General features: G+C 37.9%; 1 protein-coding gene across 4 annotated transcripts in view; it reads left to right on the top strand.

The window, feature by feature from the left end:
- Positions 1-22612, top strand: part of LOC307164309 (uncharacterized protein) — an 83388-nt gene extending 60776 nt beyond the window's left edge. For 2 of the 4 annotated variants that reach the window (XM_079880979.1, XM_079880976.1), the window contains 38 exons: positions 813-875; positions 4046-4121; positions 7205-7329; positions 7608-7634; positions 7910-8107; positions 8431-8457; positions 8701-8754; positions 8886-8972; positions 9077-9124; positions 9715-9852; positions 10063-10125; positions 10777-10821; positions 12769-12900; positions 12984-13052; positions 13143-13169; positions 13263-13361; positions 13462-13497; positions 13582-13671; positions 13757-13786; positions 13918-13953; positions 14317-14376; positions 14466-14543; positions 14682-14717; positions 14840-14893; positions 15003-15074; positions 15157-15222; positions 15360-15390; positions 15781-15834; positions 16024-16058; positions 16151-16273; positions 16357-16510; positions 16607-16671; positions 16772-16903; positions 17172-17204; positions 17335-17658; positions 17744-17941; positions 18830-18945; positions 20992-22612. In XM_079880979.1, coding sequence (XP_079737105.1) covers positions 813-875; positions 4046-4121; positions 7205-7329; positions 7608-7634; positions 7910-8107; positions 8431-8457; positions 8701-8754; positions 8886-8972; positions 9077-9124; positions 9715-9852; positions 10063-10125; positions 10777-10821; positions 12769-12900; positions 12984-13052; positions 13143-13169; positions 13263-13361; positions 13462-13497; positions 13582-13671; positions 13757-13786; positions 13918-13953; positions 14317-14376; positions 14466-14543; positions 14682-14717; positions 14840-14893; positions 15003-15074; positions 15157-15222; positions 15360-15390; positions 15781-15834; positions 16024-16058; positions 16151-16273; positions 16357-16510; positions 16607-16671; positions 16772-16903; positions 17172-17204; positions 17335-17658; positions 17744-17941; positions 18830-18945; positions 20992-21205 — 3315 coding nt within the window. In that variant the 3' untranslated portion in view covers positions 21206-22612. The remainder of the gene's footprint in view (positions 1-812; positions 876-4045; positions 4122-7204; positions 7330-7607; positions 7635-7909; positions 8108-8430; positions 8458-8700; positions 8755-8885; positions 8973-9076; positions 9125-9714; positions 9853-10062; positions 10126-10776; positions 10822-12768; positions 12901-12983; positions 13053-13142; positions 13170-13262; positions 13362-13461; positions 13498-13581; positions 13672-13756; positions 13787-13917; positions 13954-14316; positions 14377-14465; positions 14544-14681; positions 14718-14839; positions 14894-15002; positions 15075-15156; positions 15223-15359; positions 15391-15780; positions 15835-16023; positions 16059-16150; positions 16274-16356; positions 16511-16606; positions 16672-16771; positions 16904-17171; positions 17205-17334; positions 17659-17743; positions 17942-18829; positions 18946-20991) is intronic. The other 2 variants (XM_079880978.1, XM_079880977.1) reach the window with 1 other exon arrangement.
- Positions 22613-24093: the final 1481 nt, after the last annotated feature.

Raw genomic sequence — 24093 nt, 5'->3', positions numbered from 1 at the left:
AACCAAAGCCCTACCAAATTAGCTAAATTTACATTAAACACAATTAAAGCTTTGTGGAATAAAAAAAAACTTAAAGGAGTAGTTTATCCCAAAATTTAAATGTTGTCATCATGTACTCAGCCCATGTTTTTGACAACCCCGTATTATTTTATTTCTTCTTTGAAACACAAAACAAGATGTGGAGACAGAATGTCTGAGATCTTTTCCAGACGACACAATTTCATTTATACTGCTAAGCTCCAAAAAACGTCATGAAATCATCACAAAAGTTTTTTCATGTGACTTGTGGCCTATATTACAACTCTTCTGAAGCCAAATGATAGCTTACTATACTGTACTGTATGTGATGAACACATTACAAACGTAAGAATCAATTATAAACCTGGTGCAAAGCATCAAAAGGTGCAAGTTTTGACTTTCACACAAAAGAGATTTAAGAGCTCAAGCAGAGAGGAAGATTATTGGACATTATGCTTAACATCTCTTTTGGTGTTACATGGAAGAACAAAAACAATATGGGTTTGGAATGACATGAGGGTGAGAAACTGTTCCTTTAAAGGAGTACCTGGAGTGTTTGTCGACTGATTGCTATCTATCTGCGGCTGATGTGCGTGCTTGGAATTCACTTCCATTCATTTTCAAGAAAAGAATGTGTTGCCTCAAGTTAGGTTTTCCACAGGATAAATGCCTATCAGTTTGACCTATGACGTACTACATGCCCTCCAGCTGTCTAGAAAACAGTGTGATGAAATGACCCTTTCTCATTGTTAACACTCAAAGAGAATTTATGCAGTTTTCCATTCAACCCTCAGAATATGCAGGGATCAGGTGATTATGGAGCAAGTGGAGATGGAGACAGACCACCATCAGTCCAGGTATTACCTTCATTTTGCTTGTTTTGCTTTGTTTGGTAAACATGTGAAGCCAAGCTCCCAATTTTTAATCTTGTTGTGATCGATTTAATGTCATTTAAATGATGATCCCGAGGTTCCGGGCTATTTACAGAGCAGCAGCGGTCTGTGAGTTCTGACAGGTCTGTCATTGTACACTTGCTCATCTTCTGGGGGAAAGTCCCGGATGTACGCTATTATCTCCAGACCAATCCCAGATGTTAAAGCCCATCTTCCCATGCCTTGTGTTACTAATCCAGAAATAGGCCATGTGGAAATTGAAATGAACCCTTGCTACTGATGTGCGAGGCCCTGTCTGAGCATGCCAGAGCTAATTACAATGGAAAGAAACCAGGTGGCTCTTAGGTGTGGACTGCAAGGATTGTCTTCCATAAGAGTCTGCTTTTTGTTTGACTGGTTTATTCATCAGTGCTAAAGTGTAGTGCAATTTGAGAACATTTTGGCCATTTTTTTGTGTGTTTGAATTTCATGAGTATATTGTACTTGTTTGGAGGTTGCCATTTCTTTCCTTTCACTTGCAAGTATTTATATTTGTTTTAACATTTTTTAAACAGCTGCTTCTAACCGTGTAATTTTAAATGACACGGCTTTTGTTTGCCTTACAGTATGTAATGCATTTTAACATGCTGTGACAGAAACAGAGACAGCATTTTCCGAAGTGCTGTAAAGTAAACTTTCCTTTATCTTACCGTGGAATCCATTTTAAAGGATGCCACATTCCCCCCTGGGACATTTTCCACGCTTGTTTCACAGTCAATCCAACCCTGCTTGGATGTTAGAAAGTGCATTTGAGGAGAGGGCAGCTGGTGGACATGCATTTTTGCAAACTGTGTTGCATGACAGCCTCTTGTGTAGGCCTAATTTTGTGTAATCCAATTTCATGAGATTATTATATCTAGTGGAAGAGAAGTAGTCTTGTGAGAGTGGTAAACAGTTTGACTTCATTACACTTTTTCTATGAAAAAGAAAATTAAATTTTAGCATGTCTTATTTAGCATGTCTATTTTTATTTTAATCTGTTCTCAAAATCATTAAGGATAGGGAAGGCTATGGTCCAAAAGTTTGAGACGATAAAGGATATTGCATTTAAATTTAAGAGATTGGTAAATTACTTTATTAAAATACCTTTGTATCGCAAATTATAATATATCAAATAACAATCTGAGGGAAAACTTGAAGAGTGAATAGAATTAAATATAGAAATTAAACTTTAGAATTACAATATTACAGTATATATATATATATATATAATTATCCATAATTATGTAAGTTCTATGCCATTAATATGATTATTTTTATATATAATATGATTTGTTTGACATTTTTTATTTTCACTTTCAATACACAAATTTGACATTAAAAGTAAGAGTTTTCAGATATGATTTTACAAGTTTAAAATATTTGTATGTTTTCCACAGTATAACTGGGTCTTTAGAATTTAAAATATCATCATATTTTGTGGAATCAAAATAGTTTGAAAACCTCTGATCTAGACTCCTATAAGAAGTTTACTGAAGTGTTCCAGCCCTACAACATAACATCCAGAAGAATCCAGTACATTCCAAGTGATGATCTAAATTGCTCTCCTGGAAGACCATGATGCAGAAAACACATGGCAGCAAAGAATGGCCCCTTTTTTAATGCACAAGGAAATATCCTTCTGTGCCGTATGATCTCCTCCATATCCTCAACTCCTCCAGCATAACTCAGGGTAATGTGTTCAAGGTCAGATTGTTCCATCTCCGCAGCAGTGACCGTGATGGCAGATGTTTAGCAGCCCCTCCTCATCTAGCCGGACAGACCCCTAGCTGCCCACTCCTGACCTCTATCTTTAGACCCCGGGACCCGTGGCCTGCATTCCCCAAGACGGTCGTTCTCTTGGTCCAAAAATAAACGCTGTCAGCATCCTCTCACACTGGCCATCAGAGCACTCCATGTCCTCTCGGCAAAGTCTCCTTTTTCTCAATCCTGGCGTGAAATCTGAGGATCAGAGTGTTCTAGAACCCGATGCCTGGTATTTCATCAGTGGGTTCTGCCGTTTCAGCAGCGCGTGTTTTGTAAAGTGCAAGGTCAGGCTCTCTTTGTGTCTGCGCTTCAAATGGCAGCTTTTCTTCAAGGAGCTTTGTTAACTGTTAGCTGTATGTCTGAATCTCGCTCCCAGTTGTTTGAACGCGGTGTGTGAGTATACAAATATCTGTGCAGTCAGTGCCACGGTTCTTTGATTTGCCACATCAGGTGCCGTCTAGTGTTTTAAGATGGTCATGGTTGTATTTGTCAAAGTGTTTGTACATAATCAGGGAAATGAAATTAAACTGTCGGAACAGGTATGAAAGGAATAAGCGATGATGTACTTATTAATATTGTTTAAGAACCCAAGAAATCATAATTGGATTTTTATGGCATTTAGTCCATGTCTCTTAACTTTGAGGAAATGTATACTCTAGTTTTCCCCTAAACATAGAAAAGTAGAAATATGTAAATGTCCTTAAAACAAGATCAATTCACATGAGAAGCAAATCTGCTAGACATTTTGGAGTCAGAAAGATTTTTTTCTTTTAAATGAATACTTTTATTAAGCAAGGATGGATTAAATTGATCAAAAGTGACCATAAACACAGTTATAATGTTACAGATGATTTCTATTTGAAATATTCTTATTCTTTTGAACTTTCTATTTGTCAAAGAATCCTGAATACTAGTTTCCACACATCTGTTTTCAACATTGATAATAATGTGATTTCTTTTCTTGCGCAATAAATCAGCATATTAGCATGATATCTGAATTCTGATCATGTGACTGAAGACTGGAGTAATGATGCCGAAACTTCAGCTTTTCCCTCAGGAATAAATACTTTTTTTTTTTTTTTTTTTTACAAAATACACTTATTTACAAGATAAATTATTTGAAAACAAACGATAATATCTAATATTTACAACAGTTTTGCAAATTTGTGTTGTTTTAAGGATGCTTAGACTTTTTTACTTGGGAAAACAAGATAAGGCGCTCTGTGTTAAAAATGTGAATTTTTATCAATGTACATGCTGTTATTTCTGTACATTGCATTTCAATGTTGATTGACTGTCTGATTTGCAGTTTATTTAATTGATATATTAATGATACGTATCACTTTCAGCCGACACCTCCCTCCTCTCGGCCGATCCAGCAGCCACCGGTGACCAGCAGAAAGACTGTTGAGAAGCAGCAGACAGGTGAGCTTTCTCTGTTCAGTGTCAGGTCTGAACTGGTCTGTCTGACAGCACTGCTCACCAGTAGCATTTATTGCTCTGTTGAACTCTTCAGTGGCTTGGAGTAATGCATTTTTGTTGGTTAATTTACAACTTTCCTTTTGTTGAAAGTCATTTTGTTCAAGAAAGAAAACATTTGGGCTGCATACTTAGCTTACACATCTGAAAAGAACAGTATCCTCGGTTTCACAGACTAGTCTAGTCTAGTCCCAGACTAAAATGCATGTTTTAGCTGTTTTAACTGAAAGCAACTTGCACTGAAATATCTTAAAATATGTCAGTGCCTTTGTTTTGTCTCAAGATTCGCATCACGTTTATAAAAGCTACTTAAATGTCCTAATTGCACTAAGGCCTAATCCTGGCTTAATCTAAGCCCTGTCTGTGAAACCAGGCCAAAGTGTTGCAACCAGCAAGTTCAGTTTGTTAATCACCCATCTTACTCAAAGTACACTTTCCCCAACTGGTCAACCAGGTCTAAGCTAGTGTTTTTAGCAGGGTATTGAAGGCAAGGAGATTTATGAATTAATTTGAGGTTTAATTTTAGTATTAATCATGAAACTGTGTGTATTTATGGAAGGAGCCACTGTGGTATTTGGCTCCCTCTACTGGTGTAACGCAATGAGAAAATGTCTTTTTACATTTAATTGCAAAAGTATTCTTAAGAGGTGTGTTATTCTAATTTTATAATAAATGGCTTAAACCCAAGGATGGATTATGGCCCATGCCAATGGTGCAATAATGCAGTTTTGATGTGTACAAAATCTACATTTGTCATTGTTGAAAACTGTAATTAAGTTGTTATTTTACTTCTTATATTTGTAAAAATGTATATTTGTATAAATTAATATTGTCAAAAAATCTCACATTTATGATCTACATTTTAGATTTTATGAAAAGCTGAAGTTGTAATTTTTAGATATAAAGTCTCAATTATGAGAGATACAGGTTTTATATCACAATTACAGAATGTCACATAATTCAATAATACAAAGTCACATAATAATAATATTGTTATTATTATTGTATTTTTTTAATATATATTTAAAATAAGATTTAACATCAGATTTTTGGGGGTTGTTTTTACTACCTGTGACATAGTGTGTGGGCAACAAGGGAGGCTGGTGCCCAATGGCCTTGTAGTCGGATTGACCATAATCCATTCTTACTTGCTTCAACAATCATCTACATTACTTTTAAAATGGTTTGCTATGTGATCTTTCCTCATAATGAGCTGAATTGGGAAGTTTTCATGAACATTAGGATCAGTCGATTCCTCTCGGCAAACTTCTGGCTCCTACGGCGGTTCTCGAAAAAAAACATCTGGTTCATATGGGGATTCCCGAAAAACTCCTGTCTCCTATGGTGATTCTCGACAAACATCTGGCTCATATGGTGATTCTGAACGAACTTCTGGTTCATATGGTGATTCCCAACGAAGCCCTGGCTCATATAGTGGTTCTCGACAATCATCGGGCACGTATGGTGGTTCTCGACAAACTCTTGACTCAGATGATGTTAGCAAGCAAACCTCGGGGTCGTATGAGGATTCTAGAAAAGCTTTAAACTCTGTTGACTACTCTCTAAGAACGTCAGGCTCAGCTGATGATGGGATACGGTATTCTGTGGAGTCCAGACTGGCTTCTGCAGGTCCAACAGGTAATAAAAAGATGAAAATCTCTCAAATGGACTTGGGACATTCTGGATAGAAATTCTCAGCAGAATTTCTACATGATGCTTTGCATGAAATACTGGCAAAAAGCTGTGGATGCCCAACAAGGACTGCAGCGAACCGGGTGCAAGTGATAGTGTTGCTGCATATGTATGTTGTTTATTGCACATATGTATGTTTGTTGTTTAATGCTAGCATAATTGATATAGGGCATTTGTATTGACGGATTGCTCATTCAGCTGCTTATAGAAGCTTCTGCTTGTTGGCATATTCTTGAATATGTGGAGTTTGGCCCATCTTCCTTGTCTATTGTCATGTTTTATTTTTATTTTATACAACTAGATTATTTTAGGTTGAAAATCACAGAAACATGTCCAGGTCATGTTTCACAACAAATAAATTATATATAAATTTTTTTAGATCTTCTACATTCTGACAATATTTTCTATAATAATTAAGCACATTTCCCCCTAAATGTCTTATTGTCATAATGTCTGTATGTATGATTTACTTGTACTGTCAGTTGTATTCCTGTTACTGTAATAGTCTTATTTTTATATTTCAGCGTGAAATAAATGGCACACACCAAATACTAGCATGATGTATACTTAACCATTTAAATATGTAATTATTTTTTTTGCATTATTTAGCATTTTGGTAATGAAAATTAACATGAAAACTTGTGTATATCACAGTTAATGTTAATGGTCTTAGAATAGGCTTTATGTTCTTAATGCAAAATATGTTTTCTTACTTTTAATTTTGAGTAAGATTTAATGGATAGTTCACCCAAAAATACAAATTGTGTCATTAATTACTCACCCTCATGTCGTTCCAAACCCGTAAGACTTTCATTCATCTTCGGAACACAAATAATCTTTTTGATGAAATCTGAGAGCTTTCTGTCTTTCCATTGACAGCTACATATAAACATTGATTAGCGAACATTAACAGAAGTTCAAACATGCTGCTTAACACGAGAATGAACCTCATTGGTTCCCGCATGTCAAGCGAACATGCTTGAGCTTCCGTTTACCACAACTGATGTGTGAGTTGATGAATGTTTTTATGTGAATAAAAGCCTAAATTCAATCTTCTTCAGAAAATTTGGACTAAACCGCTCAATTCATATGGATTAGTTTTACGATCTCTTTATGAACTTTTTGAAGCATCAAAGTGGTAGTTAGCTGTTAATGGAGGGACAGAAGGCTCTCAGATTTCATCAAAAAGATCTTCATAGTGTTGCGAAAGATGAATGAAAGTCTTATGGGTTTGGAACGACATTGGGTGAGTAATTAATGACAAAATTTTCATTTTGGGTGAGCTCTAACTTTAATGCATGATTTTTATATTAATAAAGTCATTTTCAAATTTACAGGTTCCGTTGGTGCAAGAGTAGAGAAAGGAGCCAAAGGAGAGAAGGGTGCCAAAGGTGACAGCGGCCTTACGGGGCCAAAGGGCGATTCAGGATCTGTGTCTGGTGGCGCTGCAAAAGGAGATCAGGTCTGTTGAGTAGTGTGAACATCTATCTATCTATCTATCTATCTATCTATCTATCTATCTATCTATCTATCTATCTATCTATCTATCTATCTATAGTATGTTCTATTGTGTGTGATATAGTGAATCCTTTCTTTAGTTGAATTGTATTTTTTTTTTTTGTCCTTCAAAATTCTCAGTAATGTGTGAAGTCATTGATGGGGAGCTTGAATGTTCAGCCATCTGTTAGAGTGCTGCGAGTGGCAGACAGGTCAATCATTTTTGTCTGTGTGTTTTCACAGGGTGTCGCAGGAGAGAAAGGAATGAAGGTTTGTTGCGATGCTTATACCTAGACATAACTGTGACAGTGTGAATTAAAGGAATAGTTTGTGCCAAAATCACAAATGTAGATAATGAACAAACAGAAGAAATTTTTATTTTGTTTTTCATGAAATTACTTTCTAAAAAAGTACAAAATTATCATTTTTGGGCTGAATTATACCTTTAAGCATCTTTAATGCATTTTTTTTTTACAGACGTTTATGCAGATTTTCTCACAGTAAGGCTCACCCATGCTCAAATCTCTGTTACCTTTTGGTTTCAGGGCAATCCTGGTTTTGGTTATCCTGGATCAAAGGGTGACCGTGGTCCCGCTGGGCCTCCAGGGCCTCCCGGTCCCCCCGGGCCCAGTACAGAAGTAGAGGTGAGAGGAGATGGGTCAGTTGTTCAAAAAATGGCAGGACCAAGAGGACCACCTGGACCTCCAGGACCCCCCGGCCCTGCTGGAACTGATGGGGAGGCGGTGAGTAGCTCGCAGAGGAATGGTTCATTTACTGCCTCTGTTTTCTATTAGCGAATGCATTTACATTTAAAAGGAACAGCGTTATACCATTTTCGAGCCGCATATGTCAGAAGTGGTCTTGTATTTGCCGTTAATGTGTTAGCACAGTAATATATCCCTATGGTGTTCCCCATCACAAGCAGAGAGTGATGTTAATACAGGTTTAAGATATGCATCATTGCAAACACAAAGGCACATTGTGTTTCTGTCCTTGAGACCATGCATAATGCATCGGGCATTGGTCATATCTGAACAAAACTAATATTCTATCCTCTCTTTTATAGGGTGACCCTGGTGAAGATGGAAAAGCTGTAAGTAATGCATTTCATAAACTCTCTTATAAAACAGACCTGGGTCAAGTACATTTCTCAATATATCTGAATGACATTATTCTTCTGAAATGATACCTGCTAGTGTATACTATACTTGTTGGTGAGAACAGTTTGATTTCACTAATTGTGAATTCTGATTGTGTTGTTGATTTTGTGTATTTGTGTTTGCATTCTTAAGTTTCATGTACAGTACAAATTATTAAAAATACATTTTTGTAACAGGGTCAAGTTGGACCTCCCGGTTTTCCTGGGACTCCTGGAACCAAAGGAGACAAAGTAAGTATTTTTGGTGTCATAATAATTGTGTCAATGATAATTGACAGTATCAGTGTCTTTTGAATTGAATTGCGAATGCCTTTATATTCCAGTTCAGTTGTTTGACATTTTTTCTTATGTTTTCATTTTAGGGAGACCGAGGTGAAAGTCAGCCAGGACCCCGTGGGCCTCCAGGGCCTCCTGGCCCACCAGGACCCCTCTCTCGCTCTGATAGGCCTGTGAGTTCATTATGAGTTCATTATTAGTCATCTGTTTTTATGATCCCTTTCCTATTGAAAAACTGGTTTATAAAAACGTTCATTCCTCTGTTTCTATTTTTCAGACATTTGTGGACATGGAGGGCTCTGGATTTGATATGGACAGTGTGCGAGTACGTCCTGTGGACACTATATTAACTTACAGTATAACATTAATTCAGATCTCATGCTGAACAACTAACAGTCTTCGTTTTGGAACCCCATTGTAGATATTCCTTGATTTTAAGTCATGTACACTACTGTTCAAAAGTTTGGATTTATTTGATAAAAAATATTATGAAATATTATTACAATGTAAAATAAGTTTTCTATTTTAATATATTTGAAAATGTCATTTATTCCTGTGATCATAAAGCTGAATTTTCAGCATCATTACTCCAGTCTTCAGTGTCACATGATTCTTCAGAGATCATTCTGATATGCTGATTTGGTGCTTAAGAAACATTTTCCTATTATAAATGTGAAAACCATTCTGATGTTTAATATTTTTGTGGAAATCATGTTACTTTTGATCAACTTAACTCATCCCTGCTAAAAAAACAGTATTCATTTCTTTCAAAACATAAAAAGATCTTAATGACCACAAACATTTGAACAGTTGTGTACATCACAAGAGCACAACAGTGCAGACTTTGGAAGCAGAATGTAGTGAATTCTATTAACACTTTACTTTTTCACTTTGTAACTTAATATTGGTTGCTAGGCAATGCCCGGTTTGCCTGGCCTACCTGGTCCTCCTGGTCCCGCCGGTCCCCCCGGCACACCTGGTCTTGCGTCTTCAGGCTCTGGTGGTTTTGGTCCTCCTGGTCCTCCTGGGCAAAATGGAGCTCCAGGTCAACCGGTAAGTCTAAGAAGACATGATACACGTCACATGTATAACGCTGGTTTAAACAATGTGTCGGAATACAGTGTTTATGAGTCAAAGATGTGGCATTGTGGCTATTGTGTGCTCTCTGATGCATTGAATAATGTGTAGTCCCACCCGTCCCTGTCGTTTCATGCCATAAAAAGCCGATACAATAATTTTCAAAAATTATTTTGTTTTTAATAGGGACTTCCAGGTCCACCAGGTTCTGATGGAAAACCAGGCTCACCTGGCTCAAGAGGAGAGAAGGTATGAAGTAGTGGACTGAAACTTTAGAACTCAAACCTCTTCCAGGAAAACCTAAAACATAACAGGGAATTTAACGTTGTGTTTTATAGGCCTGGAAAAGTCTTAGAAATGTATAAAATCTTACAAAGTTGCTCTAAAATATTTCATCTCTAAATGTAGCTGTTTGTGAGTGTTTGTTCAGAGTAAACATTCTCATAGGCCAAAGTGATGACATCAGTTTGTTTATTGGTCTTAGTGGAGACATTTGTAAACTGTGTATACATTTTAAATTCATGAAATCACTTGACATCGGGGATATCTGTAAAATTACCAAGTCTAGGGACAAAATATTTATGCCTGGGCTCAATGAGTAGCCAATAACATAGAGTAGAGGACATTGGTTGGATCATCACAGTCTGACATACAAATGTAAATCCACCCAGGCAATTTCTATAAAATGATTTCTAAAACATCAATATGCTATAATCACGAACGACTGGAAAGGTGATGGAAAAGTCATGACAATCCATTGGTAAAAAGTGTGGGAACCCTGTCTATATATAGAGAGTTATGCGGGACATTTAATGGATTTGGACTTGCATAATTCAGCTCTGTTGAGATCCCTGTAATGGTAGCTATCTTTAGACGCTGGACTGATTTTGTGCTCCACAGGGTGATGCCGGTGAGCTGGGCCTACCTGGACCTGTGGGAGAGAAGGTCAGTTTGCGTAATGTAGTGAGAAACCGTTGTGCACTCTATGCTCATATTCATACTCGTATATCACATATCTGTTGTGTACAGCTGAACATACTGTGAAGCTCTGTATGACTGAGAATTAAATAAGAGTCAAACATAATGTTCTACCCAGGAGTGACACAGCAAGATCCAGGGAGAAGTTTGTCTTCACAATAACAATCACTAAACATGTCTGATGTATAGTTATGTGGAGTACGATTTTGTACCAGTGAGTTTTAACTGTCAGCATCAGAAACCTATAGAACTAAAAAATGTCTCTAAAAATGTTTTTATTCTGAACTTTTTTTCCAGGCCTTTATTATTATTATTTTTTGCTACTTTTCAAGTATCTACATATTTTTTTTCTTTTACAGATTCCTTTTCCCAGATGCAGCCTTTCAGTCTTAAAATATGAATATCCATAATAAAATATTATAATATTGAATTATAATTAATACTTAATAAAATACTAAATATAAAAAGAAAATCTTATAAATACTTAACAAATAGGATAATCCAAACAAAGTGAAAGTGATTTCTCTATGTATTTTATGAAAATGATTTATATACATACTGTACCAACAATTCTTTCCATAACGTTTTATTAAAAGTCCGTTTACTTGGTTATCCTGCAAACAAAATTGTCAGTGAAGAGCATATTTGCTCTGAAAACGTTTAGATATTAAACGTTAAAGGAACCGTATGTAAGAAATGTATTTCAATTAATCATAAAATGGCCCTGATATGTCACTAGACATTAAGAAATCATGTTCATTTCAAATACTTATATCACTGACAACAGTAGTCCGGCCAGGATATTGTCATTTAAAAGTGAAGTTGCAGCCCTCAACTGATGTTGTTGTCATGTTGTGTTTTGGCCTGATGCTCCACCCTCCACCTATCTACCAATCACAAAGTCAGTAGTGTTTCAGGCATCCGGGTTGCCAGCTCTGCTCTAGTTACCACAGCTGCAGCTACAAACGTGTCGGATAAAAAATGTCTAACGTTACGAAACCTAAAAGACCTCGTTATGATTCCGAAATACATCGTGACAAAGTCCGAAATAAAACAAGGATTTGTATAGGAGATGCCTTTGAAAGATGGAGACGGCTGAAAACGGAGAAGAATTTGAAGACCAGACGCCAACGTTGCAGCCTATCTGGCAACCTCGAGTCAGGGGGAGGGGGAGGGGATACACCGCTCAACAGTAATTTGAAAGTGATTGCAGTACCAGTTTTGGCCACAATCTTACATACGGTTCCTTTAAGATAAATATCATTTCCAACCATGCTGTAATTTTGCCAAATTTTCCAAAAACACTGTAAAGATGCATAAAAAGGAGTCAAAAAAAATTCCACAATAAAATGCTCTCAAACACAATGCATATTTTGAAATGCAGTGGAAATGACACTGTAGAGCAGATGTTCATGATCAAAAATGCCCATTGTTGAAGAAAAATGTAAGAATAATGTTGCATTATTGTGTCACGCCTAGTTAGGAAATGGTGTTGTGTGGAAAGCAGTTTCAGAAAACATCTTTTTCTGAAACAGTCAAACCCCCTCAGGATTCTTTTATGTTTCTGTCTCTGTAGCAAAACTCCTACTTTCCCAGCAATCTCTATGATCTTCTTTCCTACTATACCTCATCCTTCTCCTCTAAAGCTGCAGGGTGGCAGGTAGCAAGTCTCGAGTGTGGCAATCGATTTTCTTCACAGACATCTCAACTTTTTTACACTACAGTTCTAATGCTTGAAATGTGTCGTCATTATTATACTGATGTTAGTGTGGACTTTTTGTGGCATTGCTTTGTAGATGCGTTGTGTGAATGTGTTTTCTGCAATCTAACTTATTTTGCTCCTGCCTGGAATCTTGGTATCTTTCAAGCTAACTGCATGCGTTGTTTTATTCATCTTACTCCTTGTCTTTAAAGGGCGCCACAGGTTCTCCTGGTTTCCCTGGCCTCCCTGGGCAGGGTGGGCTTGCTGGTCTCCCAGGACCAATGGGACCCGTCGGTCAACCAGGGCCACCTGGTCCTCCTGGCCCAAGATTTAATGTTGGATTTGTAAGTATTAGTCGATTTTTCTTTGTGCTTCGCTGTCTTTTAGGAAATCCATAAAAAATTGTGTCCTCTGTATATGTGTTCAGGATGATATGGAGGGCTCTGGTGTTCACTTCAGTTCAGTCCCTGGGGTAAGAGGACCAGTTGGAATTCAGGTAAATTTTTCTTTGTTGTACCTTTATTGGTTCTTATCTACCCTTGTTGGTTTTTAGAAGTTCATTTACTGCAAACCTATTTAATTTCAGGGACCTCCTGGTATCCCAGGACCACAAGTAAGACTATTTATTCATTAAAATGAGATTTATATCCCAAAGATATAATTTTCAGTTGGGGATTGTGTCATTTATTCATATCTTGTTCCTCAGGGTAAGCCTGGCTTCCCTGGACTTCCTGGTGATAAAGGCAGTGAAGGACCTCAGGGACAAGATGGCCGCCCTGGTTTGGATGGCTTCCCTGGACCACAGGTGCGTTTCATTTTCATAAATCTCTTGTGTAAATGTACTGAATTGCCAGTCTGGCGTCCAGTACTTCAGGCTGATATCAGTTTTTTGCATTTGCCTGTAGGGACCAAAGGGCGACAGGGGAGACAGAGGCGAGAGGGTGAGTTTACTTCTCTCTGAGAAGTAAATAATCAAATAATCGTATTATTTACTTCATCATTGTTAAACGTGATCATCTGCTTAGGGTGAATCTGGACGAGATGGAACTAGTCTTCCAGGTCCACCCGGCCCCCCTGGACAACCTGGACAAATTATTTACCGTTATTCTGAAAATGTAAGTCTTCAAATTTATATCACCATTTTTGTTTGCCTAAAATAGTTCATGTTTTTATTAAGCTGTTTGTCATTTTTCTGTACAGTATGATGAAACTGGAGGAGCAGGGCCTCAGGTATGAAAGTCCTGCCTCTAATAGTCCCTTGCTACTACATTAGGATACCAGAAATTGTTTTGTGGGCATTCAAAAACAGACTCATAACATCAAATTTTCCAATATCTATATATCATTTGTGTGGTTTTCAGGGTGGTGCTGGTGTTCCTGGTCAAGCAGGATTCCCAGTAAGTACTATATAACTTAATTTGTTCATCCCCCTTTATTGAACAAAACACTTTAGACATTTATACATATTAGAAGTAATTAATAAAGCCTCAAGACAAGAAGAGATTGTTGCAGTGATTTTCACTATGGGTAAACAGTTTATTTGGTATGATGCAAAGCAGGGAAATACCCTTAACTATTGTAATGTTTAGTTCATAGTTAGTTCACTTAATTTTCTATTAAAATGATATAAAAAAATATTATAACGTATTTTAACAGTAAGTGTAGACTGTTCACGGCTTCCAAGCAACATTGCAATTTGGCGCATTAATAATATAGACCTGAGTGCATTTATCTTACACACTGTCTCTTTATCCAATCAGGGCCCAATGGGACCGAAAGGTGATAGAGGAGAACCTGGTTTACCAGGCTATGCCATTAAGGTTTGTAAGCAGAAATCAACACACAAAGCTTAATATGAAGTGTTTAAAAACCTCAACGGCTCACTGCTGCAACCTTACTTTGTTTGCAGGGAGAAAAAGGAGAGCCTGGACTTATTCTTGGACCTGATGGAAACCCACATTACCTTGGTGGATCGGCAGGCCAAAAGGTATTTTATTTTATTTTATTTTATTTCTATTTTATTTTATAACCATATTTGTGTTAATTCATAGTTTTGATGACTTTATTTAGGAAAATGCTAAAGAGTAGCATACATCAAAATTAATTTGTTTTTCACTCTCTGTAGGGTGAGAGAGGGGGTTCTGGACCAGTCGGACCTCCTGTGCGTTTGTATTTATTACATATTTTTTTTAAATTCAAGGTTCAGACAGAAACAATTCTATCATTCCTCTACTTGGTAAAAAAGAACATTCAGAGCAACTAAGTCGCATCTCATTTATTCAGGGTCCAGCTGGACCTCCTGGTTTGAAGGGTGAATTTGGAATGCCAGGCAGACCCGTAAGTCTCTCAAAAAATAACTTTCATCAACAAAAAAAATTCAATGACAGGATGATTTAACTGAGTATGTAATTGAATTTTACTTAATATCTTAATTTTATGACTGTAGGGCCGCCCAGGTGTGAACGGATACAAAGGAGAGAAGGGAGACCCAGCGTCAGGCTCTGGATATGGTTACCCAGTAAGTACACCGTGCAGTTTGTTCCGTCAGTGATTGTTATATAAATAGCTTGCCCTCATAAGTTATTTTGTGTCTTTTCAAGGGTCCCCCCGGTCCCCCAGGACCCCCTGGTCCCCCCGGACCTGCTGTGCCCTTGGACAGATTTGGAGTAAGTGCTATTTGTGTAAAATAAGCTGTAATTCATGCATGAAATGTTGCAAAATGAGCTCCATATGGTGGTGGTTGTTGAATTGAAGTGATCATGATTGCAACAGCACTAATTTGCTATCTTCTTTTCCATTTCAGAGATATGAAGATTATTCAAGGCAATACCCAGGTAAGATGTTAGTCATTCTTGTCACAGCAGATGATCAAAATATGTTTTATAAGTATCACAAAAGTCAACATGAAATCAAAATGTACCCTATCTTCTTTCCTAAAGATCTTACTGTGCAAGATTTGTCTGTACATGTTTTTCTTAATAAAAACTAAATTTAAAAACTTGCTCTGCCTCTTTTTCTATGTCTGTTCTGGTCCAATTATTTCCAAATGGATCAAATCAAATCTCAACCTACATATTTTCCCTTCAATGCCTTGTTTCACTCTAGAGAATTGGGAACTGCATTTTATGTTGATTTTAATGATCTTAATTAGAAAGAGTTCAAATGTCTCCAATCATCCATGAATTTTGACAGCTATGAACAATGCAGTGTTTTGTTTTCTAAAGCTACGAAAGGAGATAAAGGAGACCAGGGAGCTCCTGGGATTCCCGGATCACCAGGTAAAATTTACCACTGTTTCTGTTTTTAGACATTAAGGGCCATTAACAGGCGGGAATAACAATGCTATCCTGGGCCCTGTAAATTTTAGTGACTCTGTCGAAAGTACATCATTATCAAATTGTAATCATAATCAAATGATATTTAATGCACAGATGTATAATTTAATATTCACTTTTTTTTTTTTTCAGGCTTTTCCTCAAACCTTGATATCTATGCCCTCAAGGTTTGTGGATCACAAAGTACATAAATGAAAGTATTTGATGAAACAGTTGTTTGATTATAATAATGATGTAAACATGAAACCTTTTTCCTCAGAATGAGATGAAGGGGGAGCGAGGTGACTCCGGTCTTAAAGGAGAGAAAGGAGAGCCAGGAGGTGGATTTTATGACCCTCGTTTTGGAGCTGGACAGGGACCGCCAGGAAACCCAGGACTTCCTGTAAGGATTGATAGGAGTTTCTGGACACAACCTGAATTGAGTACTTACAAACTCTACATATGGATGGTCTATATATTTTCCAGGGACCTAAAGGAGACTCAATCAGAGGTCCCCCTGGACCGCAGGGTCCACCAGGAACACCTGGGGTTGGTTATGATGGTCGTCCAGGAAACCCAGGACCTCCTGGACCCCCTGGCCCTCCAGGGTCACCGTCATTGCCAGGAGCCTACAGACCACGTAAGATAAAAATAAGTAAAAAATTCTTCCTGCTTTCAGAATATTCTTGAGGAACTTGAATAACAATCAATGCTGTATGATTTTTGTATGTTTCAGCACTCAGCATTCCCGGGCCCCCAGGTCCCCCCGGCTCACCTGGAATTCCCGGCACTGGATCTGGGGTGAGTGGGACATTCACTGAAGAAATTACTAATGGAGTGTATCTGATAAAACACCTGACACTTGATACTTTAATCATACCCCTGGTTTTAAATGTGTCAGCAGGTGACTGTCATTAGATCTTATGACGTAATGATTGCTTCGGCACGCAGACAGACAGAAGGTGCTCTGATTTACGTTTTGGACCGAAACGATCTCTACCTCAGAGTTCGGGATGGTGTCAGACAAGTGATGGTACAGTTCTATAAAACACACTATTTTTTTGTGCACACCTATTCGTTTATTTAAAATAAAAATAAAAGAAAGCATTTTTGTGCATAAAAATGATGTCAACAATAGATTATATAAGATGCACTATTTGGAATTAAATATTTTAGATTCTCCATTTTGTCATCTTATCCATATTTGTCACTGACCCATTTGAAGGAGAACATTATATACTGTTGGATTTTTTTTTTACATATCTTTTCACATATTAACACAATTTTCCTTTTATTTGCAGCTTGGAGATTATAAACCCTTCTATGGAGAGCTGGTAAGCAGTGTGAATAAAGCTCTTTAACATTCAAATAAGCACCCACCATTTAATCAAAGGAAGTTAGAATTAGTGGATGAGCGTATCAATTCCTGAAGGTATGACTGTAGCTTGTTGGCTTTTCCTCCAGGACAATGAGGTGGCAGCGGTCCAGCCGCCCCCTGTTGTTCACTATTCCCAGGACCACACAGCTAACAATGGAGCGGAGCAGATTTCTCCACCTCACCAGCCGATTGAGTTTCCAAGGAGTGAGCCAGAGAATAGAAACCCCAATCCGCCTGACTCCCGTTACCCAGATCCACGATACCCACCCTACACTGATAACAGGTACAATCCTGTACAACCAGAAATCAGATACCCTGTTCAACCTGACAGGAACCCTATCACTCCAGCCCGCCGTCCCAGCCCCCCTGTCAATCAACCAGAAGGCCACACCCACACTTCCGGACCAGCGGTAAGTTCAGTCAACTAAGTCACAACATTTGCACAGGTGCCCTTTGTTTATTTCCATTTTGACGCCACTGTTTTTCTCTGTGCAGTTGCATCTTATTGCCCTGAATTCTCCACAAGTGGGGAACATGAGAGGCATTCGTGGGGCAGACTTCCTGTGCTTCCAGCAAGCTCGGGCCGTGGGGATGAAGGGAACATTCAGAGCCTTCCTGTCTTCCAAACTTCAGGATCTCTACAGTATCGTCCGCAAATCCGACAGAGACACATTACCGATTGTTAACCTCAAGGTGTGTGGTCCATTACTCAAGCAGATCTTCATCCCAGATTAGCAACAAGCCATTAGATTACAGTGATTTTTACATGGGTGTTTTAGGCAGAGCAGAGTGGAGTACCTATAAACCCCTTTAGTTGTGATAAAATAACTGTAACGCACGGCCTCTCCTTTGCTTTCATAAAATGTTAACAACCAGGGCCGTCCTAGGGCAGTGCAACTTTTGCAAATGCAAACGGACCAAAGGAGGAACCCACCACCCCCCATGAATGGACCGACTCACACTGGGCCCCTACCCATGCTTTGGACGGCCCAGGCAACAACATGATTAAAAAAAATGTATTAAAAGAAAATATTTATCAGATCAGATTCTACAAATTTAATAATCTTATTAATCAGAAATGTTATTCATTTTTTCCACTAGGTAGAATTTAAATTAGCCGAACACTGTGTCCTAATTTTCCAAGTGATTTGTCCAGACTAGAAGGCTTTGTGATGCTGCACAATAACAACAGATCAGAAGATTATATGTTTAATATACAGTTATCGCAACCAATAATTGAAAATATCATGTTGCTTGTTGTCGCCACGTGAAAAGACATTATTTTAGATTGAGATGGCTTTTATCACGTAGTCGCAGTCCAGTTGAAAATCCATAACGCACAACATACAAAATTGAGCTTGCGTAGGTAGAATCAGATGAAGCCGATCACCATGTCTGTATAGGGGCTCGTAGAATCATCTACATTCACACTAAGTATGTTTCGGGCCTCAGAACACAAAGGTGATCATTTGATCTTGAGGATCATTTTGAGATTTTCTCCTCAAGACCGAACTTAACTAATACATTAATTTGGTGATCACCTTTCTTGATTTTTCATGGCATTGATATTCTCTTCTGCAGGATCAAGTCCTTTTCAGAAGCTGGGAGTCTCTCTTCAGTGACTCCGAGAGCAGGATGAAGGACAATGCTCCTATCTACTCCTTTGATGGCAGAGACGTCCTGAGGGACAGTGCCTGGTGAGTGCCAGTGGCTTTGGCTGATCTGTGTGAACCCTTCAAACAGAGGCCTCGGCAGATCATCCTGTCAGTTTTCATTTTCCTTTAAAACCACTCAGTCCACTGGAGCTAGAGTTGAACGACCTATCTATCTATCTATCTATCTATCTATCTATCTATCTATCTATCTATCTATCTATCTATCTATCTATCTATCTATCTATCTATCTATCTATCTATCTATCTATCTATCTATCTATCTATCTATCTCATTTTATCCATCTGTCTGTGCTGTCCATCCACAAAAAATATTATAGATGTATTATTTGACAAACAAAACTTAAAAATGAACCTGAATTTGCTACAGTTGCTCGTGGATATCCCGTTTACTTGCTATTAACTCTTTTCCCACCATTGGCATAATTTCCGTAATTTATGAGACAACGCTTCCCTGCCATGGACGGAATTTTCCAGCTTTCCGTGTTTTCACTGTTATACAGTAGGGGCGCTATCACACATCTTCTGAAAGAGTACTGAATCTCCTGACCAAAACACAGGAAATAAAGAAGCAGAAACAAGCAATAGCATATGCAAGCAGATGCATGTGTAAAATAATGCAATCATCAACATTAAACAGCATATAAATCAAATCTGCATAATGTCACTGAACGAAATGTCGACCCAGGACGAGGTATAGGACTGTGAAGCTTTAGGGGGTGTTGAGGGACTCGATCTACTCATTTGATGTTTTGATCATCGTTCTGAATCCAATCCGGATGTAGTCTTTGACAAAAACGCGATTTTCTCAGCTTTTTGCTTAAAGGACAAGTTCGGTATTTTACACTTAAAGCCCTGTTTACAGATCGTTTCTGATGAAATAGAACGGTTAAGATTAAAATTTGGACACATGCTGCTGTCCCGAGAATGGAACTGGAACAATCCTTCCTAAAACGCATTAAACTTTCGTTTACAAAGATGTGAAAACAAAGACGGGTGTTCACTGATATGCTCACACAAAAATCGCTGCAAAAGATGCTTTCCAACAGGTTTTATCGTAGTTTTTGTCCAACTCCATTGACTTGCATTGGATGTGCTGTGAGGTACGGTATTACTCCACGCCGGAAACTGAAATGGGGTTCAGGGGTTGTTTTCTTCTTCTTCTTCTTCTTGTTTTTTATTTTTTTATTTTTTTACGGCGGATCGCAAACAATGAAATGCCAGTGGTTTGCTTGCAAAGGTGCATTATCGCCACCAACTGGGCTGGAGTGTCTATTATTCAAGCTCTCAACGGAAGAATGTACGGGTGTGAGGCGTTTGGAAAAATAGCTCCACAGTTTTACAACGAATGGTAAAACATCTGTTGGAAAGCATCTTTTGCAGCGATTTTTGTGTGAGCATATCAGTGAAACACCCCTGACCACTCGGTGAGTTTCACGTCTTTGTAAACGAAAGTTTAATGCGTTTTAGGAAGGATTGTTCCAGTGCACATATGCAGCCATTCTGGAGGTGGGGGGGAAAGCGAAAGAAACCTAAAATTCTCGGGACAGCAGCATGTGTCCAAATTTCAATCTTAACCGTTCTATTTCATCAGAAACGATCTGTAAACAGGGCTTTAAGTGTAAAATACCGAACTTGTCCTTTAAAATCTGTTGAGTGTTGAAAAAAGAATGCATTAAGCTAGAGTAAAAGTTTTTTGTTTGTTTGTTTAAAAGCAAATGGTCTGTTCTTTCTTTTGATATATTGCATGTTCAGATATTCATACAACAAAATATTCTGGGGGCCATGAAAAGATTGAAAAAATGATCAAAAACGCTGTCGGGAAAAGAGTTAAGTGCCTCAAACAATATCTTTCAACGATTCAGTGCCCAATCTTTGGCCGGTCCAATGATTCATTCTTCCAATCTTGTAAACAAAACGTAGTTTCCCAAAAGACTGATTAAAATCCTGGACACCATGACCCTGCAGTCAGCCAATGCAATTTGACTTTGTAATTTCGGAAAGGTCTTGCAGGTTTTGAGTGCCATCTGAGATGCACCTAAAATGAATGTTTCTTCCTCTGTCCTGCAGGCCAGAGAAGATGATCTGGCACGGGTCCAGTGGCAGGGGTCACAGGCAGACGGATAACTACTGTGAGACGTGGCGGGCCGGAGACCGTGCAGTGACAGGCTTGGCCTCATCTCTGCAGGCTGGCCAACTCCTCCAGCAGACCTCCAGCAGCTGCTCCAGCTCCTTCATCGTGCTGTGCATCGAGAACAGCTACATGGCACAATCCAAGAAATAAAGCCGTCCAAAAGAGCTTTTGAACATTCAACACAACAGTTTCACTCCAGTAGATGCCTGTATCTAATAAATGGAGAAATTAAAAAAAAAGAAAAGAAGAACTGAGTCTGCCTTAAGGAGAATTTGCCAGTCATTTATTCCTCACCGTAACGCCAAAGAGGTTGGTTGAACGTGGAGGTGTTTGCTCTCTCTCAGGGCATTGGCACATATTTTTCAGGGGGTTAAACCAGAGAAGTGAGGCCAACTAAGGCAGTGTTTTTAACTGTATCCATATAAAATTTTGTATATGAATTGTTTGTCATCTGTGTTGTTGTTTTATTCTTTTTTGAAGATGTCTTAATTGGTATATTTAACCAATTTTAGCTATATTGTTTGTGTAACTTTTTTCCTCCCCGCTTGTCTGCACCGATTTTATTTTCATCCAAGGTTTGTTGGATACTGAGGGGCAGACCTTATAGTTTTAGGTTTTAAAAAGAGAAAATATTTATTTTGCAATAAAGAGAGCTAAAATATGATTTGAGACATTTAAAATAGAATACTTTTTTCTATTTTAGTAAGCACTTTTTTTTTTTTTTTACATACTTCCACAGATAAAAGTGCAAGACTGAAATAGTTAATTGTTGCTAAAAATGGTCGCTCTCTCGAAAAAGCTCCAGTGGGCAAAGAGAAGATGCCTTGAATAATTCAATACTTGCCACTCAAAAGAGTTTTTGTACAAACAAAATTATTTGAAAAAACTTCTGTTGCATCTATGGGATCACTGTGTGTTTTTTTCTTTTCTTTTGTGATTAATGTGATAACACATTCTTCTAAGTGTCATTGCTTGTTTTACTCTTCTGGTTGATTCCAGAAGTTTTGATACAGCAAAGTGGATGATTTATGTAACAAATATTGATGTAAAAAAAAAATGTTACTCAAAAATAGTGGTTACATGTCCACTGGATAATAATTCATTGGACATATCAAAGGCTTTGGTTGCATTCGGTGCATTTCACTGATGAAACAGCTGCTGACAGTGTTGTTTGAGAGAGACAGATGTGTTTTATGAAGACACTTTATCCTCTATTCATATGGAATTTCAGACACCTAATCCACTATAGTGCTACTGATGTGTTCAGCACAACCATGTGGGCTTCTAGTCTTTTTTTTAACCAGTATGTGCTGTACCATGTCTCAGAGGCACTGAATAAATGATTTTTTTGTTTTGTTTGCCACAATCTTTTTGGCACAACTTCTTGTGTATGAAAATCTGTTTCCTTAACCTGACCTGTCTACACATATCTTAGACTATGTTGTCTGTTCATGCACAATATTAACATTAGATATCATTCACAAGCCATTTCATATCATGAATGTGTTTACTGTTCACTGACTGATTGATAAAAAATAAAGGTATTTTTTTCCTCTCACTTGTATGTATTTTAGATTTTGAAAATGGAGTTTTTGTGAGATTCATTTTCCTCCCACTAACATTAAATGTTTAAAAGAGTATTTCACCCAAAAATCACTCTTTGTCCTTATTTACTAAAGCCATATAATGTTATTTTGTACATCAAACCAGAATTTTTTTTTGGAAGAACTCATGGTCAGTGACTTTTGCTATAAATCCTCCTGACTTAAAGTTCACACAAAAGCCTTTGATCAGCGTAAGTGCTCTTCATTCTCAATGGTTGGAATTGTAAACTATGCGATTCTGCTAAATGCTGTTTAAGCACTGAAATACTCTCAGGCAACCGTCTTCTGTGCGCCTATGGTAGAGGGCCCCAAAGTCCTGATTCATGCATGTCTCTAAATTGCACAGCGTGCCCCTTTGATGACATTGCAGTCCCCCCTCAGTGCCTATTGCACTGATTCCCTGTCCGCCTGAAGGGTTTTACAGCCTGTTCAATAGGATTTAGCGATGTGGCCTTGAGAGGGCCTCAACGCACAAATCAGAGACTGCTGACAGGGAGCTGGTGAAGCGGCCTCTTTTGTATCTCAGGACTTAAAGGTCCTTTGCAAGGGTTTCAGTAAGGTGGACCAAGCCTGTGGTAAAATAACCCATGGGCATTTGAAAAAAGGAAAATGATGTGCCAAAAATGAATAAAATGACGTGCCTGTCAAAGAGTACTGTTTTAAATGGTCTGAGATGGAGTATGGATCGTCACACTGCAGGATGACAACAGGAACTCAGCAGGAGTTCAGCAGGATATATGGAAGCATAGCAATATTCAATTTGAAAAGTAATATGCAAAATGACAATGCAATATGTAAAATGGCAAAATTAAAAGGAAATTATATAATTTACATTTGCCATCTCATACACTAGTTTTATTGAATCTATAGTAGGATGACTGTCTTTATGATTAACTGTTGTTGTTTTTGTTGCGAACTGTACTGAAATGAAAGAAAACAAAGTGCTTGACTGCACAATTCTTCTCCTAAAATAGAACCAGGCCGCCTGAGTGACCAGTGCAAAACTAGCACTGGTTTTGTACTTTTTATTAAACTGTTTGCTTGTTTATTTCCTATTGTTCAAACTTCTTATACTTTTACAATGGCTAATATTTTTTTAAATATTATTTTTCAATTAACAATATTTTATATAAATAGCATGCCATATTTGGATCCCGTGTGGTTGTGATTTCGACTTCAGTGAAAGTTACATTATTGCGCCATTAGATGGCAGTAAAGACTGTCTTTATGAGTGAGTCGGTAAGGACTGAAACAAGGTTGTAAACAACGGCTTATAAAACGAAACTTACAAATGCATTGACTAGCCATGTCATGGGAAATCCCCTTAACTGTTAATTAGGACAAAGACAGCGATATCATCAGCCGAAACTCAAACTGATTTTGTGATTATGAATGTAAGATCGACCTAAAGAATATCAGCTAGATGCAGGTAAT

The sequence above is a fragment of the Squalius cephalus genome, assembly GCF_949319135.1.
Source record: "Squalius cephalus genome assembly, chromosome: 9".
Lineage (NCBI taxonomy): Eukaryota > Metazoa > Chordata > Actinopteri > Cypriniformes > Leuciscidae > Squalius > Squalius cephalus.
The sequence above is the reverse complement of the archived record's forward strand: the minus strand, read 5'-3'. Positions and strand labels throughout refer to the sequence as shown.